At 46.0% G+C, this 21,361-nt stretch overlaps 2 protein-coding genes across 4 annotated transcripts in view; both read left to right on the top strand.

Moving 5' to 3' along the window:
* The window catches only part of LOC127568664 (uncharacterized), a 235,837-nt gene that overhangs the window by 12,693 nt on the left and 201,783 nt on the right, over positions 1–21,361 (top strand). The window lies entirely within an intron of this gene.
* LOC127568658 (adenylate cyclase type 8-like) overlaps positions 1–21,361 on the top strand; it is a 129,643-nt gene that overhangs the window by 39,436 nt on the left and 68,846 nt on the right. For all 3 annotated transcript variants that reach the window (XM_052012655.1, XM_052012654.1, XM_052012653.1), the window contains exons 7-8: positions 4,252–4,585; positions 16,478–16,672. In XM_052012655.1, the coding sequence (XP_051868615.1) occupies positions 4,252–4,585; positions 16,478–16,672 (529 nt within the window). The remainder of the gene's footprint in view (positions 1–4,251; positions 4,586–16,477; positions 16,673–21,361) is intronic.

The following is a 21,361-nucleotide window of genomic DNA, read 5'->3' as shown; positions in this document are numbered from 1 at the left end:
TAGGTTTAAGGTGAGAGTGGGGCAGTTTAAAGGGATTTATGAGTGGTGGGTGCCTGGAACATGCTGCCTGGGGAAGTGGTAGAACCATAGAACACTACAGCACAGAAAACAGGCCATTCGGCCCTTCTAGTCTGTGCTGAAACTTTATTCCGCTAGTCCCATTGACCTGCACCCAGTCCATGACCCTCCAGACCTCTCCCATCCATGTATCTATCCAATTTATTCTTAAAACTTAAGAGCGAGCCCGCATTTACCACATCAGATGGCAGCCCGTTCCACACTCCCACCACTCTCTGAGTGAAGAAGTTCCCCCTAATGTTCCCCCTAAACCTTTCCCCTTTCACCCTAAAGCCATGTCCTCTCGTACTTATCTCTCCTAATCTAGGTGGAAAGAGCCTACTCACATTTACTCTGTCTATACCCATCATAATTTTGTGAACCTCTATCAAATCTCCCCTCATTCTTCTGCACTCCAAAGAATAAAGTCCTAACCTGTTCAATCTTACCCTGTAACTCAACTCCTGAAGACCCGGCAACATTCTAGTAAATCTCCTCTGCACTCTTTCAATCTTACTGATATCCTTCCTATAGTTAGGTGACCGGAAGTGCACACAATACTCACCAATGTCTTATATAACCTCACCATAACATCCCAATTCCTATACTCAATACTTTGTGAGTGGTAGATCGTGTTTAACGAATCTTGTAGAGTTTTTTGAGGAGGTTACGAAGAAAGCAGATGAAGGAAAGGCTTGCCAAAAGCTTTACAACCCTGTCAACCTGTGACGCCACTTTCAGGGAATTATGTATCTGAACTCCCAGATCCCTTTGTTCCTCCGCACTCCTCAGTGCCCTACCATTTACTGTGTATGTCTTCCCTTGATTTGTCCTTCCAAAATGCAACACCTCACACTTGTCTGCATTAAATTCTATCTGCCATTTTCTCGCCCATTTTTCCATTTGGTCCAGATCCCTCTGCAAGCTTTGAAATCCTTCCTCACTGTCCACAATGCCTCCAATCTTAGTGTCATCAGCAAACTTGCTGATCCAATTTACCACATTATCATCTAGATCATTGATATAGACAACAAACAACACTGGCCCCAGCACAGATCCCTGAGGCACACCACTAGTCACAGGCCTCCAGTCTGAGAAACAACCATCCACTACCACTCTCTGTCTTCTCCCACTCAGCCAGTTTTGAATCCAGTTTACAACCTCTCCATGGATCCCTAGTGTCTGAACCTTCTGAACTAACCTCCCATGTGGGACCTTGTCAAAAGCCTTACTAAAGTCCATGTAGACAACATCCACAGCCTTTCCTTCATCTGCTTTCTTCGTAACCTCCTCAAAAAACTCTACAAGATTCGTTAAACACGATCTACCACTCACAAAGCCATGCTGACTATCCTTAATCAGCCCTTGGCTGTCCAAATACTTGTATATCCGATCTGTCAGAACACCTTCCAGTAATTTACCCACTCCTGATGTCAGGCTCACCGGCCTGTAATTACCTGGTTTACTTATAGATCCTTTTTTAAACAACGGAACAACATGAGCTACCCTCCAGTCCTCCGGCTAAGGACATTTTAAATATATCTTTGAGGGTCCCTGCAATTTCTACACTAGTCTCTCTCAAGGTCTGAGGAAATATTATGTCAGGCCCAGGGGATTTATCTACCTTTATTCGCTGTAAGGCAGCAAGCACCTCCTCCTCTTTAATCTCTATATGTTCCATGACACTACTGCTTGTTTCCCTTCCTTCCATATCCACGATGCCAGTTTCCTGAGTAAATACTGATGCAAAAGAACTGTTTAAGTTCTCCCCTGTCTCCTGAGGCTCCACACATAGACGACCACTCTGATCTTCTAGGGGACCAATTTTGTCCATTACTATCCTTTTACTCTTAATATACTTGTAGAAACCCTTCAGGTTTACCTTCACATTATCTGCCAGAGCAACCTCATGTCTTCTTTTTGCCTTCCTGATTTCCTTTTTTTAGTATTTTCTTACATTTTCTATACTCTTCAAGTACCTCATTTGTTCCTAGTTGCTTCTACCTGCTATACACCTCTCTCTTTTTCTTAACCAGATCGCCAATATCCCTTGACAACCAAGGTTCCCTATGCTTGTTACCCTTGCCTTTAATCCTGGCAGGAACATGCAAACTCTGCACTCTCAAAATTTCGCCTTTAAAGGCCTTCCACTTACTGAGCACATCCTTGCCAGGAAACAACTTAACCCAATCCACTCTTCCTAGATCCTTTCTCATTTCACAAAATTGGCGTTTCTCCAATTTAGAACCTCAACTCGAGGACCAGACCTGTCCTTATCCATAATTAACTTGAAACTAATGACATTATGGTCACTGGACCCAAAATGTTCACCTGTACATACTTCTGTCACCTGACCTGTCTGGTTCCTTAATAGGAGATCAAGTATTGCATTCTCTCTCGTTGGTAACTCTATATATTGATTTAGAAAACTTTCCTGAACACATTTGACAAACCAAGCCATTCAGCCCTTTCGCAGTGTGGGAGTCCCAGTCAATATGTGGAAAGTTAAAATCCCCTACTATCACAACTTTCTGTTTCTTACATCGGTCTGCTATCTCCCTACAGATTTGTTCCTCCAATTCCCTCGGACTGTTGGTAGAAGCCAATACAATAGCAATGTTTAAGAGGTATTTAGACAAACACATGAACAGGCAGGGAATGGAGGAATAGACTATGTGCAGGCAGATGGAGTTTATTCAAATTGACTTCATGGTCTGAGCAGACCTCCCAACAGTCAACGGGAGACAGAGGAACAGATGTGTAGGCAGGTATCAGAGAGATGCAATATAAATAGGAGGATTGTACTGGGGGATTTCAATTTTCCAAATAATAACTGGGATTGTCAAAGCATTAAAAGCTCAGGAGGTGGAATTTTTTGAGGTGTGTCTAGGAGAGCTTCTTAATACTGTATGTAGGTAGAGGAGGAGCTTTACTGGACTTTATCTTAGAGAATGACCATGGGAGAGATCCAAGGGGCAGAGAGTGACCACTGGAGAGGACCAAGGGTGGAGTTTGATTGTAGAAGAGATAATAGAGTTTGGAAGTCGTTGAAAGGAGATGGGGAGGCATAAGTCGGTCTTATTCTGGTCAGCAAGGTGTAACAAGTGATGTGACACAGGGATTCGTGCTGGGGCTTAAACTTTTTAGTTTATATCGATGACTTGGCTGAAGGCACTGAAGGGACGGTTGCTCAATTTCTTGATGACACCTGGGAAACTAAGTTATGTTACAAGGAAAGACGTGGGTTTACAGAGTGGGTAAAGACCTGGCAAATGGTGTGTTTACCTGTCAATGTGAGAAATGTGAAACCATCCATTTTTGCTGGAAAAAATGCAAATGTTATCTAAGTGGTGAGAGATTGCAGAACCCTGAAGTTCTGAGGGATCTGGGTGTTCCAGGCATGATTCACAAAAGGCTAGTATGTAGGTAGAACAATTTACTAGAAAAATTAAGAGAGTTTGGTCGATTATTGCAAATGGAATTGAAGATAAAGGTAGGGAGGTTAAGCTTCAGTTACAATGGTGAGATCACAGCTGGAGTACTGTGTACAGTGTCGGTCTCCTTATTGGAGGAAGGATGTCAGTACTTAGGAAGCAGTTCAGAGAAGGTTTCCTGGACTGATATGTGAAATTGGGGGCCGTCTTATGAGGAAAGGTTGGACATGTTTGGTTTATATCTGCTTGAGCTTAGGAAAGGAGAGGGAACTTGATTGAAACATGAGTGATCCTGAGGGGTCATGACAGAGTGGATGTCAATAATATAGAAGTAGGGTGACTGTTTAATAAGAAGGAGTCACCCATCTGAGACTGAGATTATGCATCTTTTTTTCCTTGACAGAGTTGTGTGTCTTTGGAACATTCTTCCCCAGCCAGTGGTGGAAGCAGAGTCCTTGAATATTTTTAAGACAGAGTTATATAGATTCTTTGGGTGAAAGGTCACCAGAGGTAAATGGAATTCAGAGTTGAGGTTACAATCAAATAATGATTTTATTGAATGGCAGAGCAAGCTGAAGGACTCAAGTGGTCTTCTCCTGCTCATAATCCTTCCATCCAACAAAGAGGCACCGGTTCAGACACAATGAGAAAGCAGCAGTTGTGATTAAAAATGTAAGATTAGGTTTAAACATTTGCCAAGAAAATGACAACTAATATTGAAATGATGGTTATTTAATAAATGTCACCTGTTGTGTCTTAGACGAGTCCATATCTCTGAAGCTACACTGAAATGTTTAGAGGGGGATTACGAAACTGAAGAGGGTTTCGGCAATCAAAGGAGCAACTTTCTGGCGCAGTATAATATCCAGACCTTCTTCATCAAGCACCCATCGATTTTCCCCCTGTCACAACGAAGACAATCTAGCCTTGGGAAGTCAAGCAACCTCCCTCTGAGATCACTGCATGAGCGCAGGAGGACTGAGACCATCCTCAGCAGCGCTCTGCAGCTTGACGCCAACCTGCTCCGCCTGATGGAGTCTGAGACCCCCTGGAGGCTCGACCATCCCTTCAACAAAATAATTGGCTTGAATAAAGTGAGTAAAGCCTGCTGATCGAGAGTTGAGCAATTGGGCAGTAATTCACCAGATTGGATATGTCTATCTTTTTCTGAACAGGACATACCTGTGCAATTTTCCACATTAATGGGATCATCCCAGTGTTGTAACTGCAGAACAAACATAAAAATGCAATTTAATCATGGTAAGTCTAAGGTGATAAACTATGGGATGACAAATAAGGCTAGGACATACACAGTGAGTGGTCGGGTCCAAGGTGTACAAGTGGTACAAGGCATGGTGTACAAGTCCAAGGATCCCTGAAGTAACAGCAGAGGTAAATAAAATGGTAAATTGGTTTATTATTGTCACATATACTGAGGTACAGTGAAAAGCTTTGTTTTGCATGCCATCCATACAGATCAGCGCAGGTAGACAATAAAGTGTGAGGCCATAATGAGGTAGATTGTGAGGTCAAGAGTCCATTTTACCGTACTAGGGAACTGTTCAATAGTCTTATAACAATGAGAAAGAAGCTGTTCTTGAGCCTGGGGGTACGCGCTTTCAGGCCTCTGTGCCTTTTGCCCGATGGGAGGGGGGAGAAGAGAGAATGTCCGGGGTGGGAGGAGCCTTTGATTATGTTGGCTGCTTTAACGAGGCAGTGGGAAATGTAGACAGAGTCCATGGAGGGGAGGCTCGTTTCCGTGATGTGCTGAGCTGTGTCCACAACTCTCTGCAGTTTCTTGCAGTCTTGGGCAGAGCAGTTTCCACACCAAGCAATGATGCATCCAGATAGGATGCTTTGTGGTGCATCGATAAAAATTGGTGACTGTCAAAGGGGACATGTCAAATTTCTTTAACCTCCTAAGGAAGTAGAGACGCTGGTGAGCTTTCTTGGTCGTGGTGTTAATTGCTTGGACCAGAACAGGCTATTGGTGATGTTCACTCCTGGGAACTTGAAGCTCTCAAGCCTCCTGACCTCAGTACCGTTGAGCATGTGCACTGCCCTTCCTGACTTCAATGATCAGTTCTTTTGTTTTGCTGACATTGAGGGAAAGGTTGTTGTCATGACACCATTTCACTAAGCTCTCTATCTCCTTCCTGTACTCCGACTCATTGTTATTTGAGATATGGCCTACTACGGTGCTATCATCTGCAAACTTGTAGATGGAGTTAGAGCTGAATCTGGCCACACAGTCATGAGTGTATAGCGAGTAGAGGGCTGAGGACTCAGCCTTGTGTGACACCAGTGTTGAGATTAACCATGGCAGAGGTGTTACTGCCTATCCTCACTGATTGCGGTCAGTTGGTCAGGAAGTCAAAGATCCAGTTGCAGAGGTAGGTGTTGAGTCCCAGGTCTCGGAGTTTGGTGACAAGATAAGATAAGATTCTTTATTAGTCACATGTACATCGAAACACACAGTGAAATGCATCTTTTGCATAGAGTGTTCTGGGGGCAGCCCGCAAGTGTCACCACACTTCCGGCGCCAACATAGCATGCCCACAACTTCATAACCCATACGTCTTTGTGATGAGTTTGCTCTGAATTATAGTATTGAAGGTGGAGCTGTAGTCAATGAACAATATTTTAATGGTAGGTGTCTTTACTGTCCAGATGCTCCAGAGATGACTGTAGGGCCAGGGAGATGGCATCCACTGTAGCCCTGTTTCGGCAGTAGGCAAGTTGCAGTGGGTCCAGGTTGTCTGGTAAGCTGGAGCTGATGCGTGCCATGACCAGTCTCTCGAAGCACTTCATGATGGTGGATGTAAGAGCCACTGGTCGGTAGTCATTGAGGCATGTTACCTTGTTTTTCTTAGGTACTGGGATGATAGTGGTCTTCTTAAAACAGTTGGGAACCTGAGATTGAAGCAGAGAGGGGTTAGGGAGCTACGGACTTAGAAGACAAGATCCCTCGGTACATCACTGCTGTTAAGAGTGCTGCCATTGACTGTGAACTTCCCCATTGACTGTAAACTTCCCCAAACATTTGACCTTCCAAATTGCAACACCTCACACTTGCCCGGATTAAACTCTACCTGCCATTTCTCTACCCAGATTTGCAACTGATCTGTGTCCTGCTGTATCCTTTGATACCTTTCCTCACTGTCCACATACCCACCAATCTTTGTGTCATCTGCAAACTTACTAAACTACCCATCTACATTTTCTCAGCACTAATCACTGCAGAACACTACTGGTCACAGACTTCCAGTCAGAATAACGCCCTTCTACCACTACCCTCTGTCTTCTATGGTCAAGCCAATTGTGAATTCAAAGACTATGCATCCCATACTTCTTAATCTCTGGATCAACCTACCATGAGGGATCTTGTCAAATGCCTTACTAAAGTCCACGTAAACAACATTCTCTTCCCTACCTTCATCAATCACCTTTGTCACCTCCTCAAGAAACTCAATCAAGTTGCAGAGAACATAGATCATTACAGCACAGTACAGGCTCTTTGGCCCACAGCATTGTGCCAACACTTCATCCCACTCTAATACTTATCTAACCCTTCCCTCCCAAATGTTAACCCTTCCATCCCATTTCTCTACCACTCATGTGGCTATCTAAGAGTCTCTTAAATGTCCCTAATGTATCTGCCCCCACAACCTCTGCCGGCAGTGCGTTCCATGCACCCACCACTCTCTGTGTAAAAAAACTTACCCCTGACATCCCCCTTATATCTTCCTCCAATCACCTTAAAATTATGCCCCCTCGTGTTAGCCATTTTCACCCTGGGAAAAAGTCTCTGGCTGTCCACTCGATCTATGCCTCTTATCATCTTGTACCCCTCTATCAAGTCACCTCTCATCATCCTTCTCTCCAAAGAGAAAAGCCCCAGCTCACTCAACCTTTCCTCATAAGACAGTAAAACATAACCTGCCCTGCACAAAGCTATGATGACTGTCCCTAATTAAGCCATGGTTTTCCAAATGTGTGATTCTTATCCCTAAGAACCTCTCCAACAGCTTCCCTACCACTGATGTGAGGCTCACCGGCCTATAATTTCCTGGATTATCCCTATTTCCCTTCTTGTACAAAGAAAAAACATTGGCTACTCTCCAGTTCTCTGATATCTCGCCTGTTGCTAGTGAGGATACAAAGATCTTTGTCAAGGCCCCAGCAATTTCATCTCTCGCCTCTTTCAATCACCTGGGGTATATCCCATCTGGCCCTGGGGCTATCCACCTCACTACTTTTCAAGAGACCCAACACTACCCCTTTCTTGATCTTAGAATGTCCCAACATATTAGCATGTTCTCACATCCTCTCTGTCCTCCTTGGTGAATACTGATGCAAAGTACTGATGCAAGTATAAAATGCCTTGGAATTCTCTTTAATCCTACTTGCCAAAGACATTTCATGGCCCCTTTTGGCCCTCCTCATCCCCTGTTCAAGTTCTTTCCTGGTGTCTTTATATTCCTCAAGAGTCCTATCTTATTTCAGTTTTCTAAACTTCACGTATGCTTCCTTTTTCTATTTGACTAAATTCACATCTACTCTTGTTACTAGAACATATATAAAGTCAATGGCTTTAAGTTCTCCGGCACACACCACCTCATCGTCACCATGGACATCCAGTCCCTATATACCTCCATTGCCCATCATGATGGCGTCACCGGCCTCCACTTCTTTCTTGACCAGAGACAGAACCAGTCCCCTTCCACTAACACTCTCCTCCGCCTGGCTGAAACTTGTCCTACCCGAAGCAACTTCACCTTCGATTCCTCTCACTATCTACAGACCATGGGTGTAGCTATGGGCACTCGCATGGGCTCCAGCCTCTTCGTTGGCTACGTTGAACAGTCTCTGTTCCAAGCCTTCTCCGGCCCCATTCCGCAACTCTTCCTCTGCTGTATCGACGACTGCACTGGTTCCACCTCTTGTACCTGTGCGGAACTCGACAGTTTCATAAATTTTGCCACTAATTTTCACCCTGCTCTCCAATTCACTGGGACCATCTCTGACACCTCTCTCTCCTTCCTCGATCTTTCCATCTCCATCTCAGGAGATTCCTTGTCCACTGACATGTTCTACAAACCCACTGACCACCCACAGCTACCTCGATTACAGCTCCTCCCACCCTGTCTCTTGCAAGGACACGATCCTTTCTCTCAATTTCTCCGCCTCCACCACATCTGCTCCCATGTCGAGGCTTTCCCACTCCAGGACATCCGAGATGTCCAACTTCTTTACTAACCAGGGCTTCCCCCCGACTGTGGTCGAGAGAGCTCACACCCGTATCCCTGCCATTTCCAGCACCTCTGCTCTCACCCCCACCCCTCCTAGACCAAAAGAGACAGGGTCCCCCTTGTCCTCACATTTCATCCCACCAGCCCACGTATCCAACGCATCATTTTACGCCACTTCCGCCATCTCCATCGGAACCCCACCACCAACATATCTTCCCCTCCCCACCCCTTTCTGCCTTTCGCAGGGACCGTTCTCTCTGCAACTCTCATTCACTCCTCCCCACCCCCCCCCACCCATCCCACTCCCACCCCGGGAATTTTCCGCTGCCCCCACCATAGGTGCAACACTTGCCCCTACAGCACCTCCATCCAGGGACCCAAACAGTCCTTTCAGGTGAGACAGAGATTCACCTGCACCTCCCTTAATATCAACTGCATTCTGCCTTCCCACAAACAACCCCCAGCACCCCCAGCTTCTTCTCTTCTTCCCTTTCCTACCCTCTTTTTTTTACCCTTTTTTGCCTCTCTCTCCTTACCTTTGACCCATCCCCCGGTGGATCTGCTCTCCCCTCCTCCCCCACACCTGCCTATCACTGTCTCTAACCTGCATCTACCTATCACCACCCTGGTGCCCACCCCGCCTCCCCTCTTTTGTCCACCTATCACTGCTCTGCTTTTCCCTCCTATATATTGGGCTTCCCCTTTTCCTATCTTCAGTCCTGAAGAAGGGTCCTGACCCTAAATGTTGACCGCCTGCTTTTCTCCACGGATGCTGCCTGGCCTGCTGAGTTCCTCCAGCATCATCGTGTTTTTCATGTCAAAGTCAAAGTTGAGTTTATTGTCAGATGCACGTGTGTGCACAGGTGCAATGGAAAACTTACTTGGAGCAGCATCAAAGACACATAGCATCAGATAAGCAGCATTCACAAGATAAACATAAATTACACACAACTTTTAAAAGAACAAACACAACTAGATAAAAAAAAAACAAAGTCCATTTTAGTGCAAAGTGATCAAATGGTTATAGTGTTGCTGGACTGCAGTGATTCGGGTTGTGCCGGTTGGTTCAGGAACCAATGGTTGAAGGGAAGTCGCTGTTCTTGAAACCTGGTGGTGTGGGACTTCAGGCTTCTGTACCTCCTGCCCGATGGGAGCTGTGAGAAGATGGCATGGCCCGGATGGTGGGGATCTTTGATGAGCGGGACCTTTGAAAAGAGTTGAGTCTCTGTGCCTGAGCTTGTGAGCTTCACCTTGCAAGAGTCTAAACGAGGCACGTTTGCAAATTGTTACCTGCTGACTGGCTTATAAACAGCAGCAAATAAAGGGAAGGCAGGTATAAGCAGAGTGGCCATTTTGGGAGCAGCCAGTGTCAGAGTGGGGAGCTGAGGCTTTGGTTCAAGAGGCTTCAGTGAGAAGAGGTGAAGGTAAGTCTCTGGTAAGCTTCTTTCTTTCTTTCTTTCTTTCTTTGATTTGGTGTTCCCTGTAGTGCAGAGTAGCGAGAATGGCTCCAGGGTCAGTGGTGTGTTCAGCTTGTGAGATGTGGAAGTTCTGGGAGACATCTGGTCTCCCTGAAACTACATCTGCATGAGGTGCATCCAGCTGCAGCTCCTTACAGACCGTGTTAGGGAACTGGACCTGCAGCTGGATGACCTTCGGCTCCTACGGGAGAACGAGGAGTTCATAGACAAGAACTACAGGGAGGCAGTCACTCTGAGGCTGCAGGAGGCAGGTATCTGGGTGACGGTCAGGAGAAGGACGGAGAATAGGCAGGTAGTGCAGAGTACCCCTGTGGCTGTTCCCCTCAATAACAGGCATACCGCTTTGGATACTGTTGGGGGGGAGGAATGGCCTACCAGAGCAAAGCTGCAGTGACCAGATCTCTGGCACTGAGCGTGGTTGTGTGGCGCAGAAGGGAAGGGGGGAGAAGAGGAGACGGTAGTGATAAGGGGATTCCATAGTAAGGGGGGCAGATAGGAGATTCTGTGGATGTGAAAGAGACTCCCGGGTGCCAGGGTCAGGGATGTCTCGGATTGGGTCCACAGCATTCTGTAGGGAGAAGGTGAACAGCCAGAGGTCGTGGTACATATTGGTACCAATGACATAGGTAGGAAAAGAGATGAGGTCCTGAAGAGGGAATATAGGGAGTTGGGTAGGGAGCTGAAAAGCAGGACCTCAAGGGCAGTAATCTCTGGACTGCTGCCTGTGCCACATACCAGTGAGGGTAAGAATAGGATGATTTGGCAGATGAATGCATGGCTGAGGAGTTGGTGCAGGGGGTAGGGTTTCAGATTTGTGGATCATTGGGATCTCTTCTGGGGAAGGTATGACCTGTACAAAAGGGATGGGTTACACCTGAACTGGAGGGGGACCAATATTCTTGCGGGCAGGTTTGCTAGAACTGTTGGAGAGGGTTTAAACTAGTTTGGCAGGGGAATGGGAACCAGAGTGATAGGTCAGAGGTTGGTGCATTTAGTGTACAAGTAGATGCAGAGTGTAGAGAGACTGTGAGGAAGGAGAGGCAGTTGAAAGAGCAAAACTGCAGTCAGTTGGATGGGCTGAAGTGCGTCTGCTTTAATGCGAGAAGTATCAGGAACAAGGTTGATGAACTTAGAGCATGGGTCAGTACATGGAACTATGAAGGGGGGACCATTACAGAGACTTGGCTGTCGCAAGGGCAGGAATGGTTGCTGGATATTCCGGGGTTTAGATATTTCAAAAGGGACAGGGACGGAGGTAAAAGCGGTGGGGGAGTGGCTTTGCTGATCAGGGACAGTGTCACAGCTGTAGAAAGGGAGGACTGTCCTGGAGGGATCGTCCACTGAGTCAGTGTGGGTGGGAGTCAGAAACAGGAAGGGAGCGATCACTCTAGTTGGGAGTATTCTACAGACCCCCCAATAGCAGCAGAGACACTGAGGAGCAGATCGGGAGGCAGATTTTGGAGAGGTGCAAAAATAACAGGGCTGTTGTCATGGGTGATTTCAACTTCCCTAATATTGATTGGCACCTCCTTAGTGTAAAGGGGATAGATGGGGCAGAGTTTGTTAGGTGTGTCCAGGAAGGATTCCTGACAAAGTATGTGGACAGGCTGTCTAGAGGAGAGGCCATACTGGACCTGGTACTAGGCAATGAGCCTGATCAGGTTTCAGATCTCTCAGTGGGAGAGCATTTTGGAGATACTGACCATAACTCCTTGACCTTTACCATAGCCTTGGAGGGGGATGGGAGCAGACAATATGGGAAAGTATTTAACTGGGGGAGGGGGAAATTCTGATCCTATTATGCAGGAACTTGGGAACGTAAATTGGAACAGATGTTCTTGGGGAAGTTGTTTTAGGGAGTACTTGCATGGGGTTCTGGATAGGTTTGTCCCATTGAGACTGGGTAAGGATGGCAGAGTGAAGGAACTGTGGTTGACATGAGATGTAGAATATCTTGTCAAGAGAAAGAAAGGAGCTTACCTGAGGTTTAGAAAGCATGGATCAGACAGGGCTCTGGAGAGTTACAAGGTAGCCAGGAGGGAGCTTAAGAATGGACTTGAGGGAACTAGAAGTGGGCATGAGAAGGCCTTGGCGAGTAGGATCAAGGAAAACCCCAAGGCATTCTACAACGTATGTGGAGAATAAGAGGATGACTAGAGTGAAGGTAGGACCTGATCAGGGATAAAAGAGGAAACGTGCCTGGAGTTGGAAGAGTAAGGGGAGGTCCTTCATGAATACTTTGCTTCAGTATTCACCAGAGAGAGACCTTGACATTAGTGAGGATGGTGTACGATGGGCTGATACGCTAGGGCATGTCGACGTGAGGAAAGAGGATGTGCTGGAACTGTTGAAAAACATTAGGATAGATAAGTCACTGGGGCCGGACGGGATATATCCAAGGTTGTTACGGGAAGCGAGGGAAGAGATTGCTGCTGCCTTTGGCGACAATCTTTGCGTCCTTACTGGCTACAGGAGTAGTGCCAGATGATTGGAGGGTGGCAAATGTTGTTCCTTTGTTTAAGAAAGGGAGTAGGGATAACCCTGGGAATTACAGACCAGTGAGTCTTACTTCAGTGGTGGGCAAATTACTGGAGAAAATTCTTAGAGACAGGATTTATGGGCATTTAGAGAAGCATAGGCTGATTAGGGACAGTCAGCATGGCTTTGTGAGGGGAAGGTCATGCCTCATGAGCCTGATTGAATTCTTTGAGGATGTGACAAAGCACAGTATGAAGGTAGAGCAGTGGATGTGGTGTGCAATGATTTGATAAGGCATTTGATAAGGTTCCTAATGGAAGGCTTATTCAGAAAGTCATGAGGCATGGGATCCAGGGAAACTTGGCTGTGTGGATTCAGAATTGGCTCGCCCATAAAAGACGGAGGGTGGTGGTAGATGGAGTGTATTCTGCTTGGAGGTCAGTGAACAGTGGTGTTCCACAGGGATCTGTTCTGGGACCCCTGCTCTTTGTGATGTTTATAAATGACTTGGATGAGGATGTGGAAGGGTGGGTTATTAAGTTTTCTGATGATACAAAGGTTGGTGGTGTTGTGGATAGTGTAGAAGGTTGCTGTAGGTTACAACAGGATATTGATAGGATTCAGAGCTGGCCTGAGAAGTGGCAGATGGAGTTCAACCCGGATAAATGTGAAGTGATACACTTCAGGAGATTGAACCAGTACCAATTTGAAGGCAGAATACAAGGTTAATGGCAGGACTCTTAGCAGTGTGGAGGAACAGAGGAATCTTGGGGTCCACATCCATAGATCCCTCAAGGTTGCTGTGCAGGTTGATAGGGATGTTAAGAAGGTGTATGGAGTGTTGGCCTTCATTAGTCGGGGTATTGAGTTCAAGAGCCGCAAGCTGCTGTTGCAGCTCTATGGAGCTCTGGTTAGACCACACTTGGAGTATTGTGTTCAGTTCTGGTCGCCTCATTATAGGAAGGATGTGGAAGCTTTCGAGAGGGTGCAGAGGAGATTTACCAGGATGTCGCCTGGATTGGAGAGCAAGTGTTATGAGGATAGGTTGAGGGAGCTGGGGCATTTCTCTTTGGAGAGAAGGAGGATGAGAGGTGATTTGATAGAGGTGTACAAGCGGCACAGATCGAGTGGACAGTCAGAGACTTTTTCCCAGGGTGACAATGGCTAACACAAGGGGACATAATTTTAAGGTGATTGGAGGAAGGTATAAAGGGGATGTCAGGGGTAAGTTTTTTACACAGAGTGGTGGGTGCGTGGAACGCACTGCCTGCAGAGGTTGTGGGGGCAGGTACATTAGGGACATTTAAGAGACTCTTAGATAGACACATGAATGATAGAAAAATGGGGAGCTATGTGGGAGGGAAGGGTTAGATAGGGCAGGATAAAATGTCGGCACAACATTGTGGGCCAAAGGGCCTGCACTGTGCTGTAGTGTTCTAAGTTCTATCCACTTGTGTTGCCTCTTGGCCTCCACAGCCGTCTGTGGCAATGAATTCCATGGATTCACCAACCTTTGGCTAAAGAAATTCCTCCTCATCTCTGTTCTAAATGAATGTCCTCCTATTCTGTGGTCCTAGACTCTCCCACTGATGGAAACATCCTCTCCACGTCCACTCTATCCAGACCTTTAAATATTCAGTAGGTTCAGAGATCCCCCCTCATCCTTCTAAACTCCAGTGAGTACAGGCACAGAGCCATCAAATGCTCCTCACACATTAATCCTTTCATTCCCAAGATAATTCTTGTAAACCTCCTCTGGACCCTCTGCAATGCCAGCACATCCTTCCTTAGAAATGGGGCCCAAAATTGCTCACAATATCCCTGATGTGGTCTGACCAACACCTTATAAATCGTCAGCATTACATCCTTGCTTTTACATTCTCGTCATCTTGAAATGAATGCTAACATTGCATTTGCCTTCCTTACTACTGACTCAACCTGCAAGTTAACCTTTAGGGAATCCTGCACTGGGACTCCCAAGTCCCTTTGCACCTCTGATTTCTGAATTCGCTCCCCGTTTAGAAAATAGTCTGCACCTTTATTCCTTCTACCAAAGTGCATGACCATTCACTTCCCTAAACTATATTCCATCTGTCACTTCTTTGTCCATTCTCCCAACCTGTCCATGTCCTCCTGCAGACTCCCTGCTTCCTCAACACTACCTGTCCCTTCACCTATCTTTGTGTTATCAGCAAACTTGGCCACAAAGCCGTCAATTCCATCATCCAGATCATTAACATATCACATGGAAAAGCAGCGGACCCCAACACCGACCCCTGCAGAACACCACTAGACACCAGCAACCAACCAGAAAAGACCTCCTTTATTCCCACTCTTTCCCTTCTGCCGGTCAGCCAATCTTCTATCCATGCTGGTACCTTTCCTGTAATACCATGGGCTCCTATCTTGTTTAGCATGTGCCGCACCTTGTCAAAGGCCTTCTGAAATACAAGTGAACAACATCCACTGACTTCATTTGTCTATCCTGCCTGTTACTTCCTCAAAGAATTCCAACAGATTTTGTCAGGCAAGATCTCCCCTTTAGGAAACCCATGCTGACTTCAGTCTATTTTATCATATGCTTCCAAGTACCCCAAAAAGTGTTGCACTTTGGGAGAACGTGCAAGAGGAACATATACAGTAAATGCCTGAACCCTTAGGAGCATTGATGTACAGAGGGATCTTGGGGTGCAAATCCATAGCTCCCTGAAAGTGGCAACACAAGCAGATAGGATGGTAAAGGTGGTGTACTGCATACTTGGCTTCATTGGTCAGGGTGTTGAGCATAAAAGTTTGGAAATCATGTTGCAGTTGAAGAAACTTTGGTCAGGCCACATTTGAAGTATTGTGTGCAGTTCTGGTCACCACATGATAGTAAAAATGTGGTTTTGGAAAGGATGCAGAAGAGCTTCACCAGGGTGTTGCCTGGATTAGAGAGTATTGTCAATAAAAGAGAGGTTGGAGAAACAGTTTCCTCGGGAATGTCGGAGGCTGAGTGGAGACCTGATAGAAGTTTATAAAATCATGAGGCACAGACAGGGTAGACAGATTCTTTTTCCTAGGGTGGAACTGTCAAATACTTGAGGGCATAGATTTAAGGTGAGAAGGGAAAAGTGTAGAAGAGGTTTATGAGGCAATTATTTTTTGCCCCGTGAGTGGTAGGTGTCTGGAACTTGCTGCTAGGGGAAGTGGTGGAAGCAGATACATTGGCAGCTTTGAAGAGGTATTTAGACAGGGACACGAACAAGCAGGGAATAGAGCGATATAGTCCGTGTGTAGGCAGATGGGATTAGCTTGGATGCGCGTCATGCTCGGCACAGACACTGTGGGCCACAGAGCCTGTTTCTGGGCTGCACTGTTCTCTGTGCAGACCACATGTCTCTCTGCCTTTCTGACAGTGCATCCTCTTCCTTACTACTTCCCCTCCCCAGAGTACTGCCCTCAGCACTGCCCCTCCGACAGCACGCCTTTCCTCAGTACTTCCTCACCCACAATATGGCTCTGCCAAGCTCGACACTGCTCCTCTCACATGACAGTGCTCACTGAGTACTGCCCACCATGCCTCTCCTCTCCCTTCGCTATCTCAGTGCTGCCCCTCTGACAGTGCAGCTTCTCCCTGCCGCAGTTCAGTACTCCCTTAGTGCTGCCCCTTGCTGCTCCAGCTTGTATTGACTCAGGACCCTGTTGGGCAATATTTCTACGACGAGGTCCTCCTCACCCTGGAGCAGTGTCAGTTGAGAATTTACAGATGCTTTTGTCTCTTGCTTTCTTCCTGCAGATCATAGCAGCCTTGATGAATAAGTCCAAGGAGAAATCTGACAAATCTGAGGCCCATTTTCATAGTTCTGCCAGATTCACTAAAGTCAACGCAAGAGTTGAGGATGCCATTGAACTGCGTAGCAGTGACAAACTGCGGGCTGCCTACATCAATGAGATCACTCTGACTTTTAAGGATCATGATATTGAAAAGAAGGTAATGTAACCTTGTCTTGTAGGGCGGCTGTTGAATGGTGTGAGTCTGACGTTGAGTGCATCGTCACAAGGCCAGCAAGCTCACAATGAGAAGAGGGAGTGGTCTGGATGTGAACATCGGTTCCATCACAGTGCCTTTTGACTGGAGTTGGTAGAGATGGCCCTCGTGCCATTTTCTGTTGTCTTTATGCCATTCCAGCAGGGCTGAAAACAATAGAGAGACAAGGGACATTTGCCCACGTTTGGCCCATATCATCCTAAACCTTTCTTATCTGTGGACCTGTCCAAGTGACTTTTAAGTGTTATTAATGTACCTGCCTCAACCATTTCCTCTGGCAGTTCGTTCTATAAACAAGATTTAAACTAGCTTCACAGGGGTCTGGGAACTGGAACAACAGGTCAGTAAGTGAGGGAACGGGCAGGAGGGCTGATGTCAGGGAATGTAGTATTAGGCAGATTCCTGATAACAGATGTGATGGGACGAATGGTTTGAAGTGTTTGTACTTTAATGATCGGAGTATTATGGGCAAGAGTGATGAACTTAGAGCACGGATCAGCACATGGAACTATGATGTTGTGGCCATTACAGAGACTTGGTTGAGGGAGGGACAGGAATGGGTGATTGATGTACCAAGGTTTTGAAGTTTTAGGAAGAATAGAGAGGGGGGTGAAAGAGGGGGAGGAGTTGCAATGCTAATTTAGAGATAATATATTAGCTGCACTCTGGGGAGACATAATGGAGGGCTCGGACACAGAGTCCATATGGGTAGAACTCAGGAATAGGAAGGGTGCAATCACTCCCTTGGCGGTGTACTATAGACCTCCCAATAACCACCAGGACATTGAGGAACAGATATGCAAACAGATTAGGGAAATGTGTAAAAATTACAGGTTTGTGATCATGGGAGACTTCAACTTCCTGAATATAAATTGGGACTTTTTTGTGGGTAAGATGGGGCAGAATTTGTTAGGTGTATCCAGGAGGGGTTCTTAAATCAATATGTTGACAGTCCATCAAAGGGAGAGGCTATTCTGGACCTGGTGTTGGGTAATGAGCCTGACCAGATGACTCACCTGTCAGTGGGTGAGCAATTGGAGAACAGTGACCACAGCTCATTAACTTTCAGGATAACTATAGATAAGGATAGGTATGGGGCTAGCGGGAAGGTTTTAAATTGGAGCAGGGCTAATTATGAAGGCATAAGGCAGGAACTAGGTAGAGTAAACTGGCAACAGCTTCTTGCTGGCAAGTCCACATCGAGCATGTGGGAAGTGTTTAAGGATCAAATACATCGGGTACAGGATAGGTGTGTCCTGATTAGAAGGAAGGGCATGAATGGAACAATAGGGGAACCTTGGATGTCCAGAGAAGTGATGAACTTAGTCAAGGACAAGTATGTAGAGCTTCGGAAGTTAGGATCAGGTAGAACCATAGAACACTACAGTGCAGAAAACAGGCCAGTCAGCCCTTCTAGTCTGTGGTGAAACGTTATTCCACTAGTCCCATTTACCTGCACCCAGTCCAGACCTCTCCCGTCCATGTATCTATCCAATTTATTCTTAAAACTCAAGAGTGAGCCTGCATTTACTACATCAGATGGCAGTCCCTTCCACACTCCCACCACTCTTCGAGTGAAGAAGTTCCCCCCAATGTTCCCCCAAACCTTTCCCCTTTCACCCTAAAGCCATGTCCTCTCGTACTTATCTCTCCTAATCTAGCTGGAAAGAGCCTACTTGCATTAACCCTGTCTATGCCCCTCATCATTTTATAAACCTCTATCATATCTCCCCTCATTCTTCTGCGCTCCAAGGAATAAAGTCCTAACCTGTTCAATCTTTCCCTGTAACTCAACTCCTGAAGACCCAGCAACATTCTAGTAAATCTCCTCTGCACTCTTTCAATCTTACTGACATCCTTCCTATAGTTAGGTGACCAGAACTGCACACAATACTCCAAATTTGGCCTCACCAATGTCTTGTACAACCTCACCATAACATCCTAACTCCTATACTCAATACTTTGATTTATGAATGCCAGGATGTCAAAAGCCTTCTTTACAACCCTGTCTACCTGTGACGCCACTTTCAGGGAATTAAGTATCTGAACTCCCAGATCCCTTTGTTCCTCCGCACTCCTCAGTGCCCGACCATTTACTGTGTAAGTCCTACCTTGATTTGTCCTTCCAAAATGCAACACCTCACACTTGTCTGCATTAAATTCCATCTGCCATTTTCTGGCCCATTATTCCAGTTGGTTCAGATCCCTCTGCAAGATTTGAAAGCCTTCCTCGCTGTCCACTATGCCTCCAATCTTAGTATCATCGGCAAACTTGCTGATCCAATTTACCACATTATCATCTAGATCATTGATATAGACAATAAACAACAATGGTCCCAGTACAGATCCCTGAGGCACACCACTAGTCACAGGCCTCCAGTCTGAGAAACAATCATCCACTACCACTCTCTGTCTTCTCCCACTCAGCCAATTTCAAATCCAGTTTACAACCTCTCCATGGATACCTAGTGTCTGAACCTTCTGAACTAACCTCCCATGTGGTACCTTGTCAAAGGCCTTACTAAAGTCCATGTAGACAACATCCACAGCCTTTTCTTCATCTACTTTCTCAGTAACCTCCTTGAAAAACTCTACACGGTTCATTAAACACGATCTACCACGCACAAAGCCATGCTGACTAACCTTAATCAGCCCTTGGCTATCCAAATACTTGTATATCCGTTCTCTCAGAACACCTTCCAATAATTTACCCACTCCTGATGTCAGGCTCACTGGCCTGTAATTACCTGGTTTACTTTAAGATCCTTTTTTAAACAATGGAACAACATGAGCTATCCTCCAGTCCTCTGGCACCGCACCCATGGCTAAGGACATTTTAAATATATCTGCCAGGGCCCCTGCAATTTCTACACTAGTCTCTCTCAATGTCTGAGGAAATATCTTATCAGGCCCAGGGGATTTATGTACCTTTATTTGCTGTAAGGCAGCAAGTACCTCCTCCTCTTTAATCTCTATATGTTCCATGACACTACTGCTTGTTTCCCTTCCTTCCATATCCACGATGCCAGTTTCCTGAGTAAATACTGATGCAAAAAAACTGTTTAAGACCTCCCCCATCTCCTGAGGCTCCACACACAGACGACCACTCTGATCTTCTAGGGGACCAATTTTGTCCCTTACTGTCCTTTTAGTCTTAATATACTTGTAGAAACCTTTTGGGTTTACCTTCACATTATCTGCCAAAGCAACCTCATGTCTTCTTTTTGCCTTCCTGATTTCCTTCTTTAGTATTTTCTTACATTTTCTATACTCTTCAAGTACCTCATTTGTTCCTAGTTGCCTATACCTGCCATACACCTCTCTCCTTTTCTTAACCAGATCGCCAATATCCCTTGAAAACCAAGGTTCCCTATGCTTGTTAACTTTGCCTTTAATCCTGGCAGGAACATGCAAATTCTGCACTCTCAAAATTTCGCCTTTGAGGGCCTTCCACTTATTGAGCACATCCTTGCAATCCACTCTTCCTAGATCCTTTCTCATTTCCACAAAATTGGCCTTTCTCCAATTTAGAACCTCAGCTCGAGGACCAGACCTGTCCTTATCCATAATTAACTTGAAACTAATGACATTATGGTCACTGGACCCAAAATGTTCACCTACACATACTTCTGTCACCTGACCTGTCTGGTTCCCTAATAGGAGATCAAGTATTGCATTCTCTCTCATTGGTACCTCTATATATTGATTTAGAAAACTTTCCTGAACACATTTGACAAACTCCAAGCCATCCAACCCTTTCACAGTGTGGGAGTCCCAGTCAATATGTGGAAAGTTAAAATCCCCTACTATCACAACTTTCTGTTTCTTACATCAGTCTGCTATCTCCCTACAGATTTGTTCCTCCAATTCTCTCTGACTATTGGGTGGTCTATAATACAACCCTATTAGTGTGGTCACACCTTTCCTGTTCCTCAGCTCCACCCATGTGACCTCTGTAGACGAGCCCTTCAGGGTGTCCTGTCTACGCACAGCTGTGATCTGTTCCCTGACCAGCAATGCCACTCCTCCCCCTTTCATCCCTCCCCCTCTATCACGCCTGAAACAACGGAAGCCCGGAACATTAAGCTACCGGTCCTGCCCCTCCTGCAACCATGTCTCGCTAATAGCAATAATGTCGTAATCCCACGTGCCAATCCACGCCCTAAGCTCATCCGCCTTACCTACAATATTCCTTGCATTGAAATAGATGCACCTGAGAACATTTCTATCAGATACAAACCTTTGATTTCTGTCTATACCTGCAGTCCTCGCATGACCTTTTCCCTCCTCCACCTCACTATCTGCTCTAACACTCTGGTTCCCCTCCCCCTGAAAATCTAGTTTAAACCCCCCGGAGCAGCACTAGCAAACCTACCCGAAAGTATGTTAGTCCCCCTCCAGTTCAGGTGCAAACCGTCCCTTCGGAACAGGTCCCACCTTCCCTGGAACAAAGCCAGGGAAGCCATGTGAGGATTAGTCCATGTGAGGACCATAAAGAAGCTAGAAGTGAACTCAAGAAAGGAATTAGGAAAGCCAGGAGGGGCCATGAAAAGTCCTTAGCAAGTAGGAGTAAGGAGAATCCAAAGGCATTCTATACCTACGTCAGGAATAAGAGGATAACGAGGGAGAGGG

The sequence above is a fragment of the Pristis pectinata genome, chromosome 3 (assembly GCF_009764475.1).
Source record: "Pristis pectinata isolate sPriPec2 chromosome 3, sPriPec2.1.pri, whole genome shotgun sequence".
Classification (NCBI taxonomy): Eukaryota; Metazoa; Chordata; class Chondrichthyes; order Rhinopristiformes; family Pristidae; genus Pristis; species Pristis pectinata.
This window is presented reverse-complemented; position numbering and strand designations above follow the sequence as displayed.